Source organism: Silurus aristotelis (genome assembly GCF_946808225.1).
Source record: "Silurus aristotelis genome assembly, chromosome: 5".
NCBI classification, from domain to species: Eukaryota; Metazoa; Chordata; class Actinopteri; order Siluriformes; family Siluridae; genus Silurus; species Silurus aristotelis.
Window position 1 is genome coordinate 27,240,274 of NC_139578.1, and position 21,503 is coordinate 27,261,776.

General features: G+C 39.4%; 1 protein-coding gene across 1 annotated transcript; it reads right to left on the reverse strand.

The window, feature by feature from the left end:
* Nucleotides 1-3,956: 3,956 nt before the first annotated feature.
* Nucleotides 3,957-20,457, reverse strand: LOC310726765 (uncharacterized protein). Its single transcript, XM_083542622.1, has 9 exons — nucleotides 19,873-20,457; nucleotides 18,704-18,764; nucleotides 14,715-14,876; nucleotides 12,526-12,723; nucleotides 9,798-10,061; nucleotides 8,943-9,029; nucleotides 7,402-7,525; nucleotides 6,768-6,812; nucleotides 3,957-6,614 (listed from the first exon to the last, which is right to left on the reverse strand). The coding sequence occupies exons 1-9, from the start codon at nucleotides 19,929-19,931 to the stop codon at nucleotides 4,093-4,095; spliced, it is 3,522 nt and encodes a 1,173-aa protein (XP_083398748.1). The 5' UTR covers nucleotides 19,932-20,457; the 3' UTR covers nucleotides 3,957-4,092.
* Nucleotides 20,458-21,503: the final 1,046 nt, after the last annotated feature.

The window sequence follows — 21,503 nt, forward strand, 5'->3', positions numbered from 1 at the left end:
CTTATGTCCATATTAGTTTCCTCAGGGTTCTCTGGTTTTCTCCTAAAAAAAAAAAACCCCATTGCCTGCTAAATGCTGAACAGTCCCTAGGTGTGAAAAAGCATGTGTTTGTGTACAAGCATGTGTTGTTTGTAATTTGCATGTTGGGTTTTTTTTATTTTACAATTGAATGTTTTTTTTTTTTTTGCAACAATTTATTTAATTTTATTCACAGACACTGTGAAAGATGCATAGCACCAACAGGCGCAAGTCAGCCAGCTAGAAAAAGATTCGCCGTTCCTTGAATTGGCGTATCGTGTTTTGTTTTTATGTTGCGTTTAATAAAAACGGAACCAAGTTTTAATTTCATCACGTGTCATATCTTGTATGTGCAACACATTAAATAAAATAATTAATGAATGTCAGTTTCATTTAAAAAAAAATCTATTTTAGCATTAAAGTATTAAAATAAGTGAATCGAATGCATCTTTTAGGAAGCTAAGGAATAAATAAAAACTACTTATGGTTAAGAACTTTGTAATAGAAATGTTTCTCTAGCAAAAATTAAAAATCTGAACCTAAACTCTTACACTCCATGTCTTGTTTCATCCTTTCTAGAATAGGAAACATTTCTTCTGCTCGACCGGTCCAAACATCTCTGAAGGTAAGCAGGTATACATCGAGACCCTCTGAGGTGGTGGAATGAATTTCCCCTCGATGTTCGTACAGATGAAAGAGCTTATGATCTTTAAAAAACATGTAAAGAACTGTCTCTTTCTGAAAGACTTGAACTAGCCCTTATTTCACTTCAAAGCACTTTTGCACATCAATTTGTATAACGGCGTCTGTTAAATGCTGTACGTGTAAATGTTCTACTTACCAGCAAAAAGTTTTAATTTGTTATATTGGTATATATGTGATAATCAAAGGTGGAAAGTGAATTACATTTACTCTTGTTAGAGTAATTGAGAAGTTTTTTTTATTTGTGAACTTTTAATTTATAAAGTAGTTTTTAAAATCTATAATTTTGCAAAAAGTTGATTGACGGGTGGAAAACAAACGCGTTAAACTGACAAGAAAGAAAGATGGAGATGGACAAGGCAGACGCCAGTAATGCAGATCCAGCTAAAAACGAATTGAAAGTTGTTTAAATTCTAAATCTGCATTTCTATTTCTTGTCATCATAAGTGACATAATAACAGATTTTATTTTGCTTGTGCATAACTCACATTAGACTCAAGTCATAGACTGTAGTGTTTTCTATTTTTATTTTTAATTATTGCACTCCTGCTGTTTTAAAAAAAGTAACTGGGTAAAAATTGTACTATTTTAAAATTACATTTTACTTTTACTTGAGTAGATTTTTAGACTCGTAACTTTACTTGTACTTTAACCAGCCATTAGAGTTTCATGAGCCAGTGCACTCTTAATGCTGGTCCCAAGCCCAGATAAATGGGGAGGGTTGTGTTATGAAGGACATCCAGCATAAAACATGTGCCAACAGGGTACCGGTGGAAATTGGGCTGCTGTTGACCGAAGGAGGAGAAGGAGAGGAGGAAGACGTCTACAGAGACGGCAGGAAAAGGAGAAGTGGAGGAGAGTGGAAGTTCGTGTTGGTACTTTAAATGTTGGTATTATGACTGGTAAAGGAAAAGAGATAGCTGATATGATTGAGAGGAGAAAGGTAGATATGTTGTGTGTTCAGGAGACCAAGTGGAAATGGAGTAAGACCAGGAACATTGGAGGTGGGTTTAAACTGTTCTATCATGGTGTGGATGGAAAGAGAAATGGTGTAGGGGTGATTCTGAAGGAAGAGTACAGTAAGAGTGTAGTGGAGGTGAAGAGAGTTTCTGATAGGGTGATGAATGTAAAGATGGAAGTTGAAGGGGTGATGATAAATGTCATCAGTGCTTATGCTCTACAACTGGGCTACGAGAGAGAAAAAGAAAAAATTCAGGAGTGAGTTGGATGAAGTGGTAGATGGTGTACCTAGGAATGAAAGATTGGTGCTTGGGGCAGACTTTAATGGGCATGTTGGTAAAGGGAACAGAGGTAATGAGGAGGTGATGGGTAGGTATGGCCTTAAGGTGAATAATGTGGAAGGGCAGATGGTGGTTAATTTTGCTAAAAGGATGGAAATGGCAGTGGTGAACACTTATTTTAAGAAGAAGGAGGACCATAGGGTGACGTATAAAAGTGGAGGAAGGTGCACACAGCTGGACTATGTTCTATGTAGGAGATGCAACCTGAAGGAGATTGGAGACTGTAAAGTGGTGGCAGGGGACAGTGTATCTAGATGGTTTAGAGACAGAGGCATTGAGTAAAAGACAGGAGGCGGAGCTGGAGGTAGCAGAGCTGAAGATGTTGAGGGTTTTGTTGGGAGTGACGAGGATGGACAGGATTAGAAATGAGTTTATTAGAGGGACAGCGCATGTAGGACGTTTTGGAGACAAGGTGAGGGAGGTGAAATTGAGATGGTTTGGACACGTGCAGAGGAGGGATATGGGGTATATCAGTAGGAGAATGCTGAGTATGGAGCTGCCAGGAAGGAGGAAAAGAGGAAGACCAAGGAGGAGGTTTATGGATGTGGTGAGGGAAGACATGCAGGTAGTTGGTTTGAAAGAGGCAGATGTAGAGGACAGGGGGGTATGGAGACGGATGATCCGCTGTGGCGACCCCTAATGGGAGAAGCCGAAAGAACTTGTACTCAAGTAAAATTTGATTGAAGTAACAGTACTAGAATGTTTTCTTACTCTTTCCACCTCTGCTGAAAATAAGATTTAATCACATTATCAAAGGACAAGAACATAACATTTTCCCCCAGTATTGTCTCCCTAGGGCATCACCTCTCACACCTAATCCCAACCCTGGAAATCATAGAACTGACAAATACAGCTGTTTTGTCAACTTTTACTGCATTATATACTGTATATATATATATATATATATATATATATATATATATATATATATATATATATATATATATATATATATTTATATGTTGATTCCTTTTACAAATTAATGTTTTGATGGCAATGATAAAACACTTTGCACACAAGAACAGACAGACATCTAGTACACGATCTAGTACAAGCAGATAGGACAGAGTTTTTGTGAATCAGTAGTTGCTCAAAATCGTCATTAATTTAGCATTTGCAGGGGTTACATGAGAACGAACATGTAATTCTATCAATATATCGTGGTATGAACCGCTTACAAAACATAAGCAATTCTCTCTCTCACTCTCTCTCTCTCATTCTCTCTCTCATTCTCTACTAATTTGATTAGTATTGCAGATTCCAAAGGATGAGGAAGCAAAACTCGATTCGTGAATTCGATGAATAACAGATCTCTGTATAAAATGCATGATTGAGATGTGTTGGTCGTAGAAATGTTTACCAGACTTGCTCAGTGGATGCAAACATTGCTACGTTTTCAACAAAATATCTAAATGATCTACTGGGAAATAAAAAAAAAGCGGCCAGTGGATGAGGAAATAATCTCTACAGACACGCCTTAAGAACACTTGATTCATGCAGCACTGTACGGGAGGTATTGAGAAGTTAGTATTATTATCTCTCTCTTTTTCTCTCTCATTCAGTTTCCCATGTCCTTTTTTACCCCAGACTTTCTTGGATGTTTGTCTTCAAATAAACCCTGTTGAACAAGTCAAAGTTCCTACAGATCTATCAATAAAGGTCTATCAACTGATAGGTAGAGCGCATTTTAGTACACCATACACATGGAGGTACTGTACGGTGGGTCGCAATGGTGGTGCTACTTCAACTGTCTATCGGCCTCTACGAGGATTTGAGGGCCATCAGATTCAATCTGCTACGGAATTGACGGAAACATTATTTTTCTAAATGGGTTTTAAACCTAAAGGTAATTTCATTAACAATGTTTCAGACTTCCTCTCTTCACAGCACCTCAGTGTAGATAGATCATGTTGTCCCTGCTACTGTTGGCAATCATTTATTTCATATGATGTTCAGTCAGTAATAATGTCGATTTCTGGAAGCTCGATCTCCGATTCATACCAGAGAAGAATGGAGCGTGTCGAAAAACTACATTTGTCCGTGCAATTTTTTTTAAAGGAGTGTCCCTTCATCATAGCAGGCTAGGTTTCTCGGCCTCGTCCAACGAGTGTCCGAAATCGGCTTCAGGACTCGAGGTGTCCTTGATATCAGTGTTGCTGTTTTCCAGATCCCAGGGGTAGAATTTGGCAGTGTCTGGATTCGAGCCGAAAAGCATTTCGGTGACACTTTGCTGAACCGTGTCAGAGGAACGCGAGGCCACCATTTTGCTGAGCTCGGAGCAGAAGAACTCTATTTCGGCGAGGTCCTCCATGGCTGTGACGTCTACCGTGGAGTTTTGATCCTGTGCGGCTATTTTGTCAACTTTGGGGGTAAGTGAGCCGGCGTCTGTCAAGGTACTTGAATCGGACTGGAAAAAAAAGTCTGCTGTTGAGTAACCGGATGAGTAGCTTAAGTTTTGGGTATCAGGGCTGACCAGGTTAAGCTCGTGTGAAAGAAGGGGATCTGCTCTGTTCGGTGCAAAATCACAGTGGAGTTGAGGAGACTGACTAACGCCGGAGTCCCAGCTACTGGATCTGTTATCATAAGATCCGGAATCATCTTGGACGGATACAGGGACTAGCATATCCGTGTTACAGTGAGTATAACTGTTTTCTGGCATCAGACTGAAGGGGTCAAAGCTGTCAAGTTCGGATCCACTAAAGGAATCAGCAAGCAGGCCAGAAGAAGCGGCACACCCAAGACCTGAATCTTTGGTCACGGGGTCATAGACTGCAGGTTCAGATTGTAGATCAAATACTGCTATATCATTGGATACCGGGCTAAAGGGATCAGGAGCCTGTTCATCCAAATTGGTGGTGTTTGGCAGTTCTATCTCTAGATCGTCAGTTACAGAGCCTACATCTGTTTCTGCAGGAACTGGACATGAATCTGTAGCTATGAGATTGAAAGGATCAGGTCCATTAAATTCATGATACCCAGAATCTAATCGTCCGCTGTCAGCGTTTGGATTTTTGGCATTTGATGCATGTACTGGGTTATCTAAAAGTACTGGTTCCAGTAGGACCAAACTCTGGAGTTTGGTCTCAGATGATCCAGATTCATGTATAACGCTAGAGTCAGGAGGCTCAGGATTCGGGTCAATGGTGTCACAGTGATCGATGCTACCAGCATCAAAGCTGAATGGGTTACGAGAACAAAGCTTGTAACCATCGGTTGCAAACATCCCAGTGTCCCCAGAGACAGGGCTAATGAGGTACTGAACTACAGGTTCTGTATTGCAGTTTGTTAAACTTGAATCCAAGTCAACGTTTTCTGTCTTATCTGATTGTGGTTCAAATTCAATATTGCTCTCGAATATATTGCACTCAAAGGAATCAAGGCCATCACTTTGGTCTTTAGATTCAACAGAATTGGGAATTGAATGTGGATTGTTTGCCTCAGGTTTAACTGGTTCATTTGGTTCAGGACTAACAGGGAATTGTTCCGGTCTGACCTCTTCTTTGTCAAAGCTTTCCTCTGGATAGTCTTCCAGATTACACTGCTTAGGTTCCTCGTCCTCTTCATCTGGAGCAACGTAGTCAAGTTCATCGTATTCAGATTCGGGACTCACATGGTCACCCTCAGATTTCTTTCTCTCACTGACTTCAGGAGAAATAGGGCTGGCGTCAGAACTTCCAGGGTCTAGTCGGACAGTGAAGAAATATATGTCTCCAAAATTGTGGTCATCCGTGTTAAGGGGTTCTTCATTATGGCTTGCCTCGTTTGTATTACTGAAATTATCTTCTTTGAGCTCGAGAGTGCAAGGATCACTCTTGACATCATCTATCTCTCGATCGGAAGGGCTCGGATAACCAGCATTTACATTTTCAGCGACAAATTCCATCGGAGTATTGTGATCCGAACCGAAGGACGGCCGTTTCTCGTCTACGTTACTCTCAGAAAACGGATCATACGCATCAGGACTGAGAGGAAAACTAGTGTAGGAGCTTGTATCAATCCGCTGCAGTCCGTACAGTGCTTGATTCCTTCGAACATAACTGGGTCCCTCCTTAACCTCTGGCTCGTCTTCTGGATGGTCTTCAGCGGTGCCAAAATCTCCATCAAAGGAGCTGTCGACTGTCGAACTGGATTCGGTTTCGTGTAAGTCATTATGTTCACAAACGATAGGGTCAAAACGTCCCCCATCTTCATTCTCAGGGCTTGTGGGCAGATCCGAGTCATTCCTTAAGGTGCTCCTGAGATCCCTGTCATCAGCATCTTGGGTCACTGTGATTTCAATTCCAACCTGATGACAGACATCGTACGACACATGTTTCTCAGGATCAGCGAGTTCAGGGACATTTTGTTCAAACATTCCAGAGTCAATAGACTGACTGCAGTTAGGAGTAGCTGGAGAATGGGCAACAATTGAAATATTATCATGTTCTTCTTTACTGGCAGATTCAGGACTCAAGGGCAGAGGGTTGGACTCTTTAGCATTGCCTTCTTCACTGAGCGGAGAATCCTGAGGAAACGAGGTGTTGGCTACATCATCAAACAGGTTGTCGCAAGCAAAAGGGTCGCTGCCTTTGAATGGATCACCAGATAGGAATTCTGAGAAAAAAAATAAAAAATTGTTTTAGGGACTGATTTGTGATTTGTAATGAAACATCCAGCAAATGGGGAATCATTGACACAAAGAAATGCGCAAAATACCAAATCTAAGGAAAACAGTATAAAAAAAAAAAAAACACGTATAACACTGACCTGTCATGTCCACTTTTAGGAAGCGTTCATCTCCAAACACATCATCTAGGAAGCAGATAGAATGTACTTTACTCAGTGTATTTGCAAAGTAGATACACTTTAATTATTTTAAAGGGATTTTCCATATATTTTTTTAATCATTGATGTTATTGCAAATGATATATATCATCCTAAACATTCAAATCAAACATAAAATCTCTAATTTGCTGATTTTAACACACATATATGTACTGTTTCTGCACCAATTATCATATTAGTTGACCCCCAATATGCCTTGACAATTCTTAATTTCAGGCTCATATCATTTATACATTGAATTTTCCCTCAGGAAATAAACCACAAGGTTTCCTCAAAGGTTGGAAAGAACAATGAAACTCTCCATTGTAGACTTCTACAGAACAAACTGAAGAGCCCCTTTAGAGTATTCAAGTATTAGAGCTTTTCTTTCTAGGATTTATCTGGACCTATTTATGCTGAGAAGAAAAAATGGTTAAAAAAAGGTTATGAGTTCGAATCCCAGCAGACTATATATTTTTTTTTATTTAAAATATAGTTTTTCAACACAATGTTTCAGGAAGCCTGGGAATTCCGATTTATATAAAAGGAGATGGTATCAGAAAACAATCCCACTTACAATCAACAAAAGGGTCTGGGTGGAAGAAGTCAAACTCCTTGTTAGCAGACTGATGAACCGGTCTGGACATGAGGGACTGGACGATTTCAAAATCCTCCTCTTCCAGATCAGCAGAGCCTGTGTGCTTTAAAAAAAAAAAAACAGTGATGTAAAGGGGGGTCTACGGTAGTTAAAAATTTGCAATTGACAGAAATGAAATGTCCGTAATCAGACATAATCATGACGTCATTAAAAGTTATAAACAAGTACATTTAGCTTGTGGATAATAGCCATCATTTTGTGCAACAAAAAATATTGTGTAATTGTGAGTTTTTAATATTTACTTTTACAAATAATTACTAATACAAATGATGACAAAATACAAAAAAATATTGAAAAGTTGATATTTTGCATATAATTATTCAATCAGCCAATCATGTGGCAGAAGCGTACTGAATACAAACAACCAGATCTGCTACTGTAGCCAACCCACCTCAATATTCAATGACTTAAGCATCCTTATTTGCTTTTCTTCTCACCAAGGATGCAAATATTTATATTTTTCCCAAAAAAATAAATCCCAAAATGAGATTTTAATTCTCACATATCCTAACTTGTCAGAAAGCTGGAATCAAAACACAAGGTCAGTCATTGTACAACAACCTCAGGTGTTGTACCATGACTGAGACCTGTTGTACCTCAGACTGTACCATGTTGTACCTCAGACTGTGTCCTTAGCCCTGTGTTTTTCCGTTACTGTGATTGTTGTTTTATGTTGTTTTATGTAGGATCAGGATACTGGAGGAACATTGTTTCATTTCACAAGTACTGTGTCAGCTATATATGGTTGAAATGACAATAAAAGCTTCTTGACTTGACTTGACACCCCTGGAGCAGATAGAGTTAAGTGCCTAAGAGTTATCTTGGAACTGCTGGGGCTTAAACCCCCAACATTATGTTCAATATCCCAGAGAACCACTGAATCATCACTGAAGCTCCTGTCAGTTTAAACCAATCTGGCTATTCTCCTCAGACGTCTCTCTTCAACAAGGTGTTTCTAGCCCATTACTGATACTGGATGAATATATAAATTCGAAAAACTCCCAGCGGTTTTAAAAAACACATATCAGCCTGTCTGGCACCTACAATGACAAATTATTTCGCCCATTTTCTGATGTTTGACATGAATATTACCCTGAAACTCTTGATATGTACCTGTGCTGCTGTCCCACGATTGTCTTATAAAATAACGTAAAATTCCAAGAATGAACAAATGTACTGGTTTTACTATCAAGTTGGTGTATGTTGTGAAATTTCATAGAACCCAATCAACAGCTGAAACACCTAATAAATAACCTTATGTATTTCCAGTTAACTTACAGTTTTTTCCCTATATACAGTATGTGGAAATGAATTCCAAAGCGCATATTGAAATACTGTATCAAAGTGGAAAGAAGTGGTAGCTCAGTGGTGAAGGCCAGCTTTCCATCACTGAGAAATATTTGAAGAAAGAATTTCAATGTGCTGTAATGTAAATGTGACAAGTTTAAAGCCCCCTTTACCTGTGATGTTATTGATCTGGGTGATGCATCCTCTTCTTTAAACTCTGTCAATGTGATCTCGGTGAACGAAGACGAACCGCTGCTCTTCTGTGAAAATGAAAATCAACACTGCATAAAGAGCCAGAATGCTAAGCACTTATAAAAACTATACACACAAAACAAATGTAAATGATTATTAAACAGTTTCATTGATGAGGTCCTAGTTACGTTAGCAAACTTGTTGAAGGGATTAAAATCTTTACCTAGATTTCTATCTGGTTTCCAAACATTAGAGATGAGGAAGTAGCTAGCTAAAATTTGTGTTTATTTATGCTAGCTGGGTAATGAGTCACGTTGGCTGGGTAATGAGTCACGTTGGCTGGCTAGTGAAACGGTTCAATAGAAGATAGATTAAGTAAGATTGCATTTTGTTAGCCAGACAATAAGATTTACCTTGTTCAAGAACATTCTGAAGTGGTTTCCAAACATTACACAAGGAAGTATTTAGCTACTGATTGAGCTACAGGTATATTTACAGTCAAACAGTTTCACTTCCTGAGGTAAATGTTAACTGAGGAAGGCTGAATATATAGTTTAGCTCACTCTATATATATCGTTATAGATCCAAGAGTTCTTATAATCTGGTGATGAGGATGTTTAAATCGCCTTACTCTCACTTAATCAAGAGAATTGAAATATTTGATAAAAGAGAAAAAAATTAAAAATAAACAGCTACAAAATGAAGTTCCTCTTTAGTTGCTCATGAACCTTAGTAAAAACATGGTGCAGTAGAAACGGAACGTTCGACTAGCGCTGATTTCAATGCATAAAATAAGTTATATGAGTTCATATAATTTTATATAATGTTTTTTAGACCAAGTTCTCAACAGAGCGCTGCAGCTTCTCAGGTCCATCTTCCTGTTCCTGCTCCAAAGGCTCGTTCTTCACACTGTGACGTTTGAGTGCTTCTTCGTCCTCGTAGACGCTGTTGTGGTGCTCTTCAGCATCTTCATCTTCTTCTCTGGAACCACCGTCAACAGCCATGCTTAAGCATTTTATGTCCTGGTGGGACGTGATCTCAGGGGCACATGCCTCAATAGCGATCATCTCAGTGATCAGTTCACCTAGTCTCTGTTTAGCCTAGGGGACAAACAAACAAACAAATATATGTTTATATATGTCTGTGTGTAGTATCTCAGTGAGTACACAGCATTTTAGTATATCTTCTCAAGGGACAAATGAAACTTATATATGTTAGAGTAGTCGATGTGCAGCTTGTGTAGCAGTACAGATTTACTGTCCTTTAAAAATAACTCACCATACATCCATTATTGTCTAAATAACTGACAACAAACGTGAGTACACCCCAAGTGAACATGTTTTATATAAGCATCACTGTTATCCAGCACTGCCTTAATCCTCCTGGGCATGGAATTCACCAGAGCTGCACAGGTTGTTGCTGGGATCCTCTTCCACTTCTCCATAATGACATCACAGAGCTGCTGGATGTTAGACACATGGTGCTTCTCCACGTTCCACTTTAAGAATCACTCCATCACCTTCACCTTCAGCTTTCTCTGCAAGGCGGTTGTCATCTTGGTGGTGCGTTTGGGTTCATTTTCATGTTGGAAAACTGTCGTTCACCCCAGTTTCTGAATGGAGGGCATCATGTCCTGCTTTAGAATGTCACAGTACATTGTGGAAATCATGTTTCTCGCAGCTCTCTTGTACCAGCAGCACTCATGCAGCCCCAGACCACACATACTGGACACCATCTGAGCCAAACAAGTTTATCTTAGTCTCATCAGACCACAGGACATGATTTCAGTAATTCATGCTCTTGGACAGGTTGTCTTCAGCAAACTGAAGACACAAAATGGCTTGTCAATTGTGTATTTTTCTACAAATTCTACAGGAAAGAAAACACAACTGTATAAATGGTTCCTCGTGATGTCCAGTTTTTTTTGAAAATGCCGACATGACTGTACGCCTGCTAGATAGCCCTGGTATCGCTAACTTGAAATGTGACTGGTTAAAGCAGCAGCTTGAACCTAAAGGTGCGCTGCTCTGTTGAGTCTAAAGGCTTATTCGGCAGATGCCTTTGACCCCTACAACATGTGATGTGACGGCTGAAATCTGATTGGATAAGAAACATTAGCGTAAAAAGACCCCTTGGTGGCACCTGAGAGAAACGCTATGAAATGAAGATAATAGACTATTGGGAATAATTGAATGCATATTCATGGACAAAAATATATTTAAAAGCAAGTCTGTAAATTCTGATATTGTTTTTTGGAATGATAGCGTCTTCACTGTAACGTGTGCATGATGATGGATTACAGCAGACATGGAAAATAGGACATGAAAATGGTATAGCTTTTGGAAAACATTGATAGATAATACGACAGACAGAACAGACCCTGAAGCTAAACACGCTGAGTCATATCGAGCATTTGGTTTGCATCGGAAAACTGCACGAGAAGCTGATGGCTGCAACGACTGTTTAAACTTCCGTGCTAAAAAAAAAAAAAAAAAAGAAAGAAAGATATTTCATGCACTTGACTAATCGACTCCTAAAGTACACGTTCAGTGTCTGATGCTTGGGATATTCCTTTAATGTTCTCACGTCAATAAAGAGTCCATTAAGAACACACTTCTATGACCTTTCATTGGAAAAGAGAGGGGGTTTTGGAGTGAAGAACTGAATGGGATTGAAGATCACGCTAAATAAAAAAAATTTAATAATGCAGCTGTCTGAAAAGCAGCACATCACTTACAGGGCTTGGTCCTATTCTTTTGTTTATTTAATTACGTATTAATTATTTATTCGGTAATCGTTAACCCATGCAATTTCCAATTATAATCATGAAGCCGTTTCTATGAATTTTACTTCCGGACACTTGAACTGCATTGGACTGTTCAAGTGATTTGGACTGAAATGCATTGCTTTTAAAAGAATCTTAAGCCCCGCCCACTTTGCAGTGACTTCCTATCCGATATAAGTCGTAGACTTGTTACATTCCCCTTTACCTCTAATACCCTTTGCAGCCTTCACTCCACTTCATTAGGTGATAACGTATTAAATCACAATTACGTTTTGTTTTTGTTTTTTTTACCTCCAAACCTTTATCTTTTTTTTTTTTTTTTTCCATAATTATTATTTTTATTAGTATATTATTTAGGAATTTGTTAAATATGATCTATGATCAAGGATTGATGTTAAAACCTGAAAATCGACATGCTTTAAAAAAATTTTATCGTATTTAAAATCCTGCTTTTTGTTTATATGGCATTACATAACCTGGCTCCTACCTACACAAAAGTATTGGGACACCTGATTCTTCCAGCCATATGTGGTTCTTTCTCAAACCGTTACTCAAAAAGCGCACAACTGTATATGAGTCTTTGAATGTTTATGGCTTACATATGCCCGTCACTTGAACTACGAGACCCAAACCTGTTTCAGCATGACAATGCACAAAGCAAACTCCATGGAGATCTACTTATTACATATGCAAATGTATGCGATTAGGAAAAAGGTTGCAACGAAAATGATACGTTAGATTGCTCGTAAATTACTCTGTCTTTGAAGTAAAGTGCTGACCTCAGTTATCTCCGTGTATGTATCTCCGATGCAGTGTTTGAGCGGTCCCATGCGTCCGTGCGCCTCCTCCACCCGAGCCCTGGTGCTTCGGATCTCCTCCTGGAGGCGCTGCAGCTCCTCTCTCGCTCTTGACAGCTCGGCGTCGTATTCCTGCACTCTCTGCTCCAGTTCCTCCTGCTCCTCCTGCAGGGACAGGAGCTACACACACACACACACACACACACACACACACACACACACACACACACACACACACACACACACACACACAAAGAGACCACTCAGTGCAGTCTGCATGTATGACTGTAACTTGTATGTATGAAATATCACCACTATCGGTCATTTATTAGGATCTCATGAAGCCGTGCCAGAATGTGAGCCATTCGTTCCCTATGACCTTTCATGACCTTCACTCAGGGGTTTAAAGGGAAAATTGCACATTGAAGTAACCTCTTTATCTCCTGTGATGCACAACACTGCTATTGGCACTACCATGCCATCTTACACTTTCTTATTTATCCTGTATTGTCCGTATCGTCTCGGATCGTCTAAACTAAATGTATAGCGTTGATATTTATGTCTGTACTTTTGAAAATCACCAACAGCTGGAACCGAATTCCTTGTTGTGTGTCAACACACTTGGTTAAGAAACCTGATTCTGATTGAAATGTTTGCTAATTTGCTGCTAATCCAGACAGAGCTGTGATTTTCTTACCGGCATGAAAAGTGTGTTTAAACGTAACTCATCCTGCGCAAATACAATCATTAGCAAACTACAAATACCTTAATATGACGCTGGACCACAAACCTGGGTGGGATGCAGGGACTGATTATGTAAAGTAGAAACTTCCAACAGAGAATGTACTTTTTTATTTTAAGAAATTGCTTTCCTTTAATGTCCATGGCAGGATGCTGCTGATGTTTTATGGGGCTTTTATTGAAAGCATTACGACATTTTGTGCAATTTGCTGGTATGGAAATGCTCCCGAGGCTCAGAGGAGGTCACTGGGGAAGCAAGTAAACTGGTAGGGATAAAGTTATGGAGTATAGAGAGTTTATTTAAATATATATATATACATATACATATATATATATATATATATATATATATATATATATATATAAAGAGTATTGAACATCAATAGCTAACATCATTGTGGCTGATAGGAGGCATCCTTTATCTTACACCTTTGAACTGCTACCATCTGGCCGACTCTATTGTGCTCCTAGATGTTTCAAAAATAGATCAAAATGATCTTTTATTCCCCAACCAATTAAAATTTTCTATTCTTCTTCCTTTAGTGGTAACTGATGTGTTATATGTGTATATATATATATATATATATAAATACTGTACATATATATATCCACTCGAGAACTGCTGCCACATACAGTAGTGTAAATTGCGAACAGTATACTACCCCTATACTGATCACCATTCTTTAAGGCTCCTGGGTCTCGACATGTCTCGAAAAAATGCCATTTACAGACAAAATAAAAAATGGGGAAAAAGCCATACGGATCCCAATCACTGCAAGATCACTTTGCTCGGATTCAACGATATGCGAAGCACATGAAGCACTTTGTGTCCTTTCAAGTAACAACTGAGCGTCTCAGCGGCCCAGACGCATCATTGTGCCAAGATTTTGTGCACAAGGCTGGTTGATAATCTGCCAGCAGTATATAACTCACAAGCTTATACCTCTTAATGCACTACTTCTCATTACCCAAGTGGATGCTTTTTATGTATTATATAAAAAAAACTTTGATATAGAATTAAGTGTATAATTTTGGGTCGAGTATCTCTCACGTTGATCTCCCACTAGACAAAGTTAACATGTTGTTCTGTATGAAAACTCACCATGCACAATGCGCCATTTCATTACAATATTGTACAATGTACGGTACGGCTACATCATTTTGGGTTGAGTGCAGTCACCCAATTGCAGTTCACCTTTCAAACAGCAGAGGGCACTAGAAATGACAAACTGCTTCTTAAAAATTCTGGTCCATCAAACTGTATTTATTTATTGATTTTCCTGAATTCAGCTGTAGCAACTCTTTGCTAAGCTTCAAGAGAGACAGAGAGAAAGCACATGGAAATGCATATGCATGTGTGTGTGTGTGTGTGTGTGTGTGTGTGTGTGTGTGTGTGTGTGTGTGTGTGTGTAAGATAGAGACTGCCTCACCAGCTGGCCCTCCTGCTTGCGCTGCTCTTGGAGGCGTTCGATTTCCTCCCTCAGCTGTGCTCTCCTCTTGGCCAGGCTCTCGAGGGCCTGCTGGCTGTCCCGGCACTGAGCCCTGTCTCTCTGCAGAGCCCCTTCCTCCATCGCCACCACGTCCTCCATATCCTGGAAAAGGGGGGAGAATTTAATTTTGGTCACGATGAACCAGAACCGCTAAATATTAGTGTGAACAGAAACAACCCCTTTATTTTCTGCCTAAAGCAGAGATTATTCAGTGTGACAGTGGAAGAGATTTCACAGCTCTCTTTATCACCACAACAAGACAAACACACTTCCTGTGTAGACGCTTTAAAGGGAGGATTATTTGTCCCCGAGCTTTAATAATAATCACTGAATTACCAGTGCCAGAGCTCAAATATTTATTCTTTATAGAAAAATCAAGTATTGTTTATAACAATGTTCTTCAATTCATTTCAGTATCACATTTCTTTCCTCTACTCATCTATTAATCCGTCCATTCATTATGCATTTGAAAATTGTCTAATGATCCAGCCATCTATCAATTTATCCACCTATTCATTCACACATCCATCCATCCATCTCCCCAACCATCTCCCCATCCATCTCCTCATCCATCCATCAATCCGTCTGTTATTTTTCATGTTCCAATTTTTCATCCATCTATCTGTTCAATCATCTACCAATTTATACTACATTTACCAACTGTCTATCCATACAGCAATCTATCAATTTATCCATCCATCCATCATACTTTATGTCCATTTTCGACATCTATCCATCCTTCCAATAATCTACAGATTTACCCATTATAATTAATTTGCCAAATATCCATCCATCCATCCATCCATCCATCCATCCATCCATCCATCCATCCATCCATCTATTCACCCATTCATCCATTATTTGATATTTCCTAATTGTCTATCCATCCATCCCTTCATTCACCCATCCATTCATCCACTATACCTAATTTTGCCACTGTCCATCTATCCATCCACCTGTTATATTTCATGTTCCAATTTTTCATCCATCCATCTGTTCAATTATCTACCCATTTATACTACACTTACCAATTGGCTATTCCATCCAATCTATCAGTTTATCCATCCATCCATCCATCCATCCATCCATCCATCCATCCATCCATCATACTTCATGTCCATTTTTGTCATCTATCCATCTGCCCACTAATCTATAGATTCATCCATTATAATTCATTTGCCAATTGTCCATCCATCCATCCATCCATCCATCCATCCATCCATCCATCCATCCATCCATCCATCCATCCGACATTAATATCCTACACTTCCAAGGAACCTGTAACATCTAAAATGGTTTTAAACCCATTAATTATTGTATAATTTTCAATAATGTCTCAATTATATCGTTTATTTTATAACAGTTTTTTTATGTTTATCTTCTTTTTTTTTTTATTCCTCATTTTCTAGCCCAGAATCCAGCCCTGCTTCTAATTCGGTTCTGTAAAGGTCACTACAATACCTACATACATATAGGGTTTCATAGAAAGGGCAGTGTGATTTATTTTTAGTTTGATTTTTACAGCACATACTTCATCGTATAGCCAGAAGAATCAAATCAGAAGAAATGATGACACTGCTAGTGTAAAGGCGAACTCGTGCAGTTAAAAGTCACTCCTGAAAAATATTAGCTGAGATGCAGATCACAAAATAATGTTAACGTATTTTAGCACCTTGTTTTTTATGTTTACATTAAAATAGGTATCACATGACCACTCAATACTACTGTGTTCTCAGGGTCAGAGATCTATAACACTGTTTTCTTTTCTCTGACACACTTCATTTAGCTTATTAGCTAATTATTTTAAGCTGCATTAGGTGTGTGTGTGTGTGTGTGTGTGTGTGTGTGTGTGTGTCAGAGTAAACACTGTACAATGCTGAGTGCTATAATTCTTTGCCCTTAAGACATATGAAAACAGTATACACTTGTGACTGAGAGAAGAAATGAAAGACAGGAGATGAAAAGAATATGATGCAGTGAAGGGAAAGAGGATAGTAATGAAAAATAGATATCTCAATGTTTTTCCCTTCATAGAAATGAGTATGGACTTTACACGAGCAACTTCAGATACAGACTTATTCCAGCAAACCAGTACCCATGAGCCACTTCCTGTTTGAGTGTGATGCAGTCTACACTTTGCCTTGTTTTTGTGCTGGATCTGGTGTGTGAATATGTGTAGTGTAGTGCTGTGTGTGATTTATGGGGATAATAGATGCTCCAACTGTAGTGAAGATTTATTTATTATATTTATGGCATCTGGCAGACATTCTGATCCAGAGTGAGTTACAAAAGATCAATAAAGTCTGTCAATCCCACCTTCTAAATCCACCCATCCATACGGTCATCTATAATTCTACAATAGAACAGCTGCCCAAAATAACTGCATACTACATTTTCTGATTGTCCCTCCATCCATCCATCCATCCATCCATCCATCCATCCATCCATCCTTAAATTATCTACCAGGCCAATCAAGAATCTTTCCATTATTTTTCAATTTCCCAATTGCTCGTCCATCCATCCATCCACCCACCCATCCATCCATCCATCCGTCCATCCGTCCATCCACTCATTTATCTGCCCAAACATTTATCCATCAAAGTACATTTGACTAAATATCCATCCATCCATCCATCCATCCATCCATCCATCCATCCATCCTTTCATCCATCCATCCAACCAACCAGCTGTCCCTCCACCATCCATCTATCCATCCATCCATCCATCCATCCATCCATCCATCCATCCATCCATCCATCCATCCAACCAACCAGCTGTCCCTCCACCATCCATCCATCCATCCATCCATCCATCCATCCACCCATAAATGATCTACCAGTCCATTCAAGAATCTTTCCATTATTATTCATTTTCCAAATTGCGCATCCACCCATCCATCCATCCATCCATCCATCCATCCATAAATTATCTACCAGTCCATTCAAGCATCTTTCAATTATTCCTAATTTTCCCAAATGCTCATCCAGCCATCCATCCATCCATCCATCCATCCATCCATCCATCCATCCATCCTTCTGTCCACTACAAACCCTGTAAGTTAGATAAAACAATTAAAATTTAATTTACCATCAAAACCTATCCACCCATTTTATACTATAGAAATTCATCCATCTATCCATCCATCCATCCATCCATCCATCCATCCCTCCATCCATCCATCCATGTGTCCATCCAAACTCCTGTCTATCCATTCATTACACAGTAAGTAGCTCCATAAAGGACTGCAGATTAAAAATTAACTCAAAATGAAATTCTCCGGGTTGCCAGATCTGGCCAGCACAATGCTGAACCTGGACCGAGGCCCTGATCGTGTTGGTTTACAATGAAGAATTCGGGCCAATGATCCAATCTGCTTATTCTGTACTTTTAATCTGCAATTTATCACTGAAGTTTTTTTGCGATTTCATCCAACGATATTTAGTGCCTGTGGAATGGAGATGCAGCAAAAAATGTTCAACAGCCTTCTGGCAGGGATTCTGTTACCACCAGCAAACACACAGTAACACATACAGGACTTTCAGATACACTCAAGCGGAACTAGATTATCTGCAGCTGTGTGTGTGTGTGTGTGTGTGTGTGTGTGTGAGTGTGAGAAGTCCAGTAGGTGGGGCTTGCCTCTGGGCCACCAATCACAGATCACTAGCACTAAAATAGCACCGTGACGTCATTGGTGCCGCTCCACTGCTAGCCTTTGCTCCTGAACGTACATAAAAAACCCAGAGAAGAACCTGCTCCTGGTCCGTCGAGTTCATTCTCCTTGCAGCAGCTTTTCGTTACTGATTAAACCTGGTCACTGGATTAATCACATGACTGGGCCAAGGCTCTTATTTGATGTGGGTTTTGTTCATACTGGCGTTGACTAGGAATTGATCCATATGTCTATGACAATCATCATACTCAGTCCATACCTTGAGTTCATGTTCATCGCCAGGGTCTTTCTCCTTCGTTGGTATTTCCACCGAGTTTTCTCTGCAACACAAAATGGCACTTTTGAGTTTTTTAATTTGGTATTAATCATGAAAACAAACACTGCCATCCACATTTTTTGCTGTTCATCTATTATTATTCTTTGACATATCAATACTATAGATCTCAAGCCATTGATATAACAAAACCCACCTGATATAATATTACAATATCATGTGACAAAAAGCTTTTTTGGGAGGATTCCAGCTATGATCAGATGATCAGAACAATAAAACTAGTATAATATTAAAATAGTTCAACCTGTTGTTTTACCTGTATGATGTGCAGCATGTTGTATGTTATCATTAGGTTTCATCAGGGTTCTTTGGTTTTCTCCTATTATCAAAAATGATACAGGAAAAAGGAATTTATATCATTTTTGATATTAGGAGAAAACCAGAGAACCCTGATGAAACCTATGAACACATGGGAGTCTCTAAACAGATAGGAACCTAAAAAAATATGATTTCTCAGAAGGCTTTTGCTGTTTTTGCTCTGCTGCCATGTTCCGTTGATAAAAGCAGTGTATTCTGCATCTATAAAGAGATGGTGGTCCTGCAGCTGCACAACTGCACAATCCAATAGAAATAGGCATGCATGTGAGTTGTGTGTGTGTGTGTGTGTGTGTGTGTGTGTGTGTGTGTGTGTGTGTGTGTGTGTGTGTGTGTGTAATCCCGATGTGAATGTGTAGATGTTCATTCAGAAAAAATCAACAAGAGAAATCAAAAATATCCTGCAACAGTCTTCCTCATCTTCCTCATCACAGCACATGACTCACACCTGACACACAGCACATAGGATGCAGAACAACACCAGGATGTTCTATCAAGCTCACACATGATGCATAATATTCACTTTGGGGTATATTAATAAAAATAATGTTAATAATAATAATTAGGTGACGCATGCATATATTATAGCATTGAGATATAAATATATAGAGAAAGAGACGCTCTTTAGAGATGATTTGGTAGCACAGATAAGATCAGATGACATATATTTTTGCAAGTTTGTGGGATTTTTGTCCATGCAAACCAGAGGTTCCTCGGTTTTTGTTTTTCTGCAGGCATCTCAGCACCTTGCAGAAGGAGAAAAGACGCTGCGTCTTTACCTGCCGCAGCCCGCGCGCGCGCGTCCCGGCCTCAGGCAGTCCAGCAGAAAGCGCATCATATTTAGCGGCGTGATTTCATCCCTCCTCTGCGTGCAGCCGATCGGGGAGTCCGTCTCTTTCTTTTCACCTGGACTTGGCTTGTTTTTTTTTTTTTCCTCCTTCTCTCGGTTGCCCTCCCCGCTGCGATCACACCATTCAGAAATGAACGCGTAATGGAGATTTCCTTATGAAAAAGGAATCACGCCGCCTCTCCTGGAATTGTGCATGGAAGGCGAAAAGGGTCAAAACGCGAGGAAAACAGAGCCTGGCCCACGCGCTGCACGAACAGGAAGTGGCGTTTTAAATGCTCTGAAATGCTTACAGTGCAGATTTCTGTCAGGAATACGATACTAACTAAACAGTACTGGGACAACCAGTGTGACCAGAAAGTCCCGCTTTGGTTCTTCAGGCTTAGCGGTTTAGTCCCACATCCCGAAACGTGATGATGGAATATTACAAAATATTATAGAACAAGAAGTAATCCAAAATACATTATACACTAATGGTCCAAAATGCAGGCATCCATCCTTCTATCTACATACTACACTGTCAAATTATTCACACTTCCATTCATCCATCCATCCATCATACTAGATCATCTAATTGTTTAAACCTCCATCCATCCATCCATCCATCCATCCATCCATCCATCCATCATACTATATCATCTAATTGTTTAAACCTCCATCCATCCATCCATCCATCCATCCATCCATCCATTTATCCATCCATCCATCCATCCATTCATCATACTAGATCATCTAATTGTTTAAACCTCCATCCATCCATCCATCCATCCTACTATATCATCTAATTGTTTAAACCTCTATCTATCCATCCATCCATCCATCCATCCATCCTACTATATCATCTAATTGTTTAAACCTCTATCTATCCATCCATCCATCCATCCATCCTACTATATCATCTAATTGTTTAAACCTCTATCTATCCATCCATCCATCCATCCATCCATCCATCCATCCTACTAGATCATCTAATTGTTTAAACCTCTATACATCCATCCATCTATTTTACTAGATCATCTAATTGTTTAAACCTCCATCCATCCATCCATCCATCCATCATACTATATCATCTAATTGTTTAAACCTCCATCCATCCATCCATCCATCCATCCATCCATCCATCCATCCATCCATTTATCCATCTATCCATCCATCATACTAGATCATCTAATTGTTTAAACCTCCATCCATCCATCCTACCATCCTACCATCCATCCATCCATCCATCCATCCATCCATTTATCCATCTATCCATCCATCATACTAGATCATCTAATTGTTTAAACCTCCATCCATCCATATCTTGTAATTGTTTAAACCTACATCTACCCATCCATCCATCCATCCATCCATCATGCTATCTCTTCTAACTGTTTAAGCCTCCATCCATCCATCCTACATTTCCTAATTCTCTAGGCATCCATCCATCCATCATACTATATCATCTAATTGTTTAAACCTCCATCCATCCATCCATTTATCCATCCATCCATTCATCATACTAGATCATCTAATTGTTTAAACCTCCATCCATCCATCCATCCATCCATCCATCCATCCATC